Source organism: Saprolegnia parasitica, assembly GCF_000151545.1.
Source record: "Saprolegnia parasitica CBS 223.65 unplaced genomic scaffold supercont2.174, whole genome shotgun sequence".
NCBI classification, from domain to species: Eukaryota; Oomycota; class Saprolegniomycetes; order Saprolegniales; family Saprolegniaceae; genus Saprolegnia; species Saprolegnia parasitica.
This window is the reverse complement of record NW_012156568.1, coordinates 1-3,261: the sequence shown is the minus strand read 5'-3', so window position 1 is coordinate 3,261 and position 3,261 is coordinate 1. Positions and strand designations below refer to the sequence as shown.

The following is a 3,261-nucleotide window of genomic DNA, read 5'->3' as shown; positions in this document are numbered from 1 at the left end:
AACGACCGCGTCTTCCGCGCCGACCTACCGCTGCCAAGTCCATGGACGATTGCCGTCAAGGCGGCACGCGTCGCTCAACTGCACGTGCACCACAGCCTCGTACAAGAGCCCGAGCAGCCTGCTCTTCGTCGTCTTCTCCAGCTCCTCGCCCAACACGAGTGGCCGCGACGTCACCTCGTCCCGCGGATCGCGCTCCTGCCTCCGCCTGCCTAAATCAAGTCCCTCAACCGAGTACACACAACGAAGAAAGTCCGACAATTTTATTTAGCATAGTTTTATCTATTGTAATAGACGACCCACTTCAACAACAACAACCGACAACACCCATGGTCGGCTGTTTTGCGGACTCGAGACACTGCGTGATCACCGCGCAACTCGAGCTCGTGGACTCGTTCTGCGCGCTCTCTGTCTTCAACCTTAGTCTAGATGGGACGACTCACCTCACATAGTGCCGCCGCAGACCCTCCTTTTCCTGCTCAAAAGTCACGGTTGATTAATCTGCCACAACAATTGGCATATATTTTAGCGGCCCCGGGCCCGTCTTGACCACTAAAGTTGATGGATCGACTCGAGCTCTGGTCGCACCAAACACAATTCCTTGTCGACACGGTTGTCATTCTTCAAGCAGTCGGTCTGCCGGTGCTTTGGTATCAGGTGACCCGCCCGACAAGCACCAAGCAGCTGTATGCGACGCCAGCATTTGAGATGTCATCTGTACTTTGTACGAGTCGTTATTTCAAATTTGATGACTGTCGCACCATCGGAGGGGTATCGTTCAGTGTGGTGGATGTGTTTTCGACTGGAAGCATATTCGAATGGTCGGCCGCGACGGCCACAATCAGTGCGCTGGTCGAGTAGCGCCGAGACTTGCGGCTGCGTGAAGGCGAGATCAATGAGCTGCGGCGCTGGCGGCAGCGGCAGACATGCGACGTCGTTCCGTGGTACTGGAATACTACGCAGCTGGTCGGTGGCATCCCTGGTGGCGGAATCGCTAGCGTCTCGTTGGTCTTGGGGTTGAAAAAACCAATGCGCCCCGAATTGAGCTTGCACTCGGTCCAGTCGTGTGGCAGAGAGGGAATCACCTCGTGCTTTAGGAAGCCGTGGCAGCGGGGACACAGGTCATGGGTCGTATCCAGCATTGGGAGCTCGCTTGGATTCACGCCAACGAGGACCTGGGGCGCGCTGCATTGCTTTCGTAGGTCGACCATCCTGGGCATCATCGTGTGGCTCGGCTCTGGTGGTGTGATATCGTTGCTAGTCGTTGGCGTTGGCTTCTTTGGAAACCACTTGTTGGCGCCTTCGAGGAGGCACTCCGCAAAGCTCTTTTGCATTGGAGTATCTTGCAGATTGGCCTTGAGCGGCACGAGCACCTTTGGGAGCATCGGGAGCCGCTCGTCAGTGCCAACACCGGCGGGGCGAGGCGGCGACTTCGTCTGCATCCCGACCTCCCGCCGCGTGAAAATACCCGCAAATCCTTGGCGCTTGCGTAAAATTAGAGCTCGAAACGTAGAAAGTACAGTCAATATCATGCCAAAACGGTCGTCATCACCCTGCTACGACTTGTACTCGGTGAGATTCCAGTCAGGGGATGTTTTTGCTACATTGAAACAAGGGTATATTTACGTAGGATAAACCCTTGGTAGAGCCTCCTGTTGGGAGGCCGCCGCCCAAGATGGGACTGATCGGTGGGGCAAAATGAGTAGCTAAGGTGAGCGTGCTGCTTGGACCATGGGTCTTCGACGCGTACCGTTGCTGCCTTGCTAAAAAACGGGAACCGCGGCTCGGGCAACAATTCAAGATGGCGCATATTCTTGGCCGTGGTCCAACACAGCTTCACGTGTGCTGCGCGAAATCACTCCATTCGCTCGCCGGGTTGTAGCTGCGCAGGCGGCGGTGCGTTTTTCTCGTCGGTAGGCGCTCAAGGTGGAATGCAAAGATTCTTCTTTACGGTACTTGTATTTGCCGCCGATCGCGAAGCCTGGAAGGAATCCACGGAGCTTGTCATCATGGGCCTCACCCGCGGCCACAAACGCCCCCGGGCGACCACAGAAGAGCAAGATGCACCCCCGCGCCGCCGCCTGCGCAGCCACGGCCTGGCGAGCGAATGAAGAAGAAGGAGATTGCTAGTCTTTACGTAACTCTTTGTAACATCGAAGATAACGCGAAACACGTTCATATATACATATGTACGGCATTTGTATCGGAGGCCAATACTGGTGGGCCAACACAAACGGCAACTCTCGGCCCTCGGCTGCGCGGTGGTGCGCAGACTGTTTTTGGGCTCCTGCTCGATCGGCACTGTCAGCAGTATGGTAGACCGACGCTATGTGAAACTTTGTGCGGTGGAGCAAATGTGAGCGACCGCAGTTGCGGTCACACTTTGGTTGAAGGCATGATGCGCAAGACTACAAGGGTTGATAACCAGATTATACACCCAGGATGACTCTATCAAAAGGGGCGTGCCAATCCGCAACGACGCGGCGGCGACTTGGCCTCAGATCTCAGCAAGGTGCAGCTGATGAGGAGGATACAACCTCCTTGCTACCGGGCAGGTGGTCCATGGACGATCGTGCTTTGGGCAGCGCTGCGACGACGGGGCATTGGCACACTTGTTGCGTCGTGCCGTAATATTGAAACACGATCGTGGCGACATGCGGGGTTCCTGGCGGCGGCGACGTTCGAATCTCGTGTGATGCGCCGTGGCAAAAGTGGTTCTGGCTCGCGCTGATCCGGCACTCGGCCCATGGCGACGGCAGTGGAAGGATATCGTCGCGCCTCCAAAAGGCGTGGCAGCTCGGGCACAAGAGGGTCTCGTCCCCAAGCGGTGCTCGCTCGAGGTGCGCGAGCGTCGGCCTCACGTTCCGCTGCTGCAGAATGCGCTTGGTGTTGATGCCGCGCTGTTGCTGGAGGCGGTTCATGCGCGTCGCGTGGTGGGCAAACGAGGACTGCAAGTCGGCTTGGAGCTCATCGAGGCGGGCCTCTATCGAGCTCGTGTCCCCAAGCAGCGCCCGGACGACACCGGACGGCGACGTCTGTTTCGCAATCGACGGTAGCGCGGTGCGTGGCGGAGGGCGGGCGTACGGTGTCACCTTGGACGCCCGCGCGCGGGACGTTGGTCGTGGCTCAGGCATCCAAAGACAGGCGGTTATCTAGTTTGACGATACATGTAATTTTAGCTGAGAGGACCCGCGGGCCTCCCTTACACATGGCACACTTGAGTCGTTGCATATTTTTCCCATCAAAGACTCTTTGACTCTTGCA

At 57.2% G+C, this 3,261-nt stretch overlaps 2 protein-coding genes across 2 annotated transcripts; both read right to left on the bottom strand.

Annotated features, from left to right (window-relative positions):
• Window positions 1-731: 731 nt before the first annotated feature.
• Window positions 732-1,439, bottom strand: SPRG_21500 (hypothetical protein; the record flags this gene model as incomplete). The annotated part of the gene is made up of 1 exon (XM_012354652.1): window positions 732-1,439. One exon carries the CDS (start codon window positions 1,437-1,439, stop codon window positions 732-734), a length of 708 nt encoding a protein of 235 aa, XP_012210042.1.
• A 394-nt stretch (window positions 1,440-1,833) lies between these two features.
• On the bottom strand, window positions 1,834-3,131 carry SPRG_15111 (hypothetical protein; the record flags this gene model as incomplete). The annotated part of the gene is made up of 3 exons (XM_012354651.1): window positions 1,834-1,903; window positions 1,954-2,093; window positions 2,535-3,131. 3 exons carry the CDS (start codon window positions 3,129-3,131, stop codon window positions 1,834-1,836), a joined length of 807 nt encoding a protein of 268 aa, XP_012210041.1.
• Window positions 3,132-3,261: the final 130 nt, after the last annotated feature.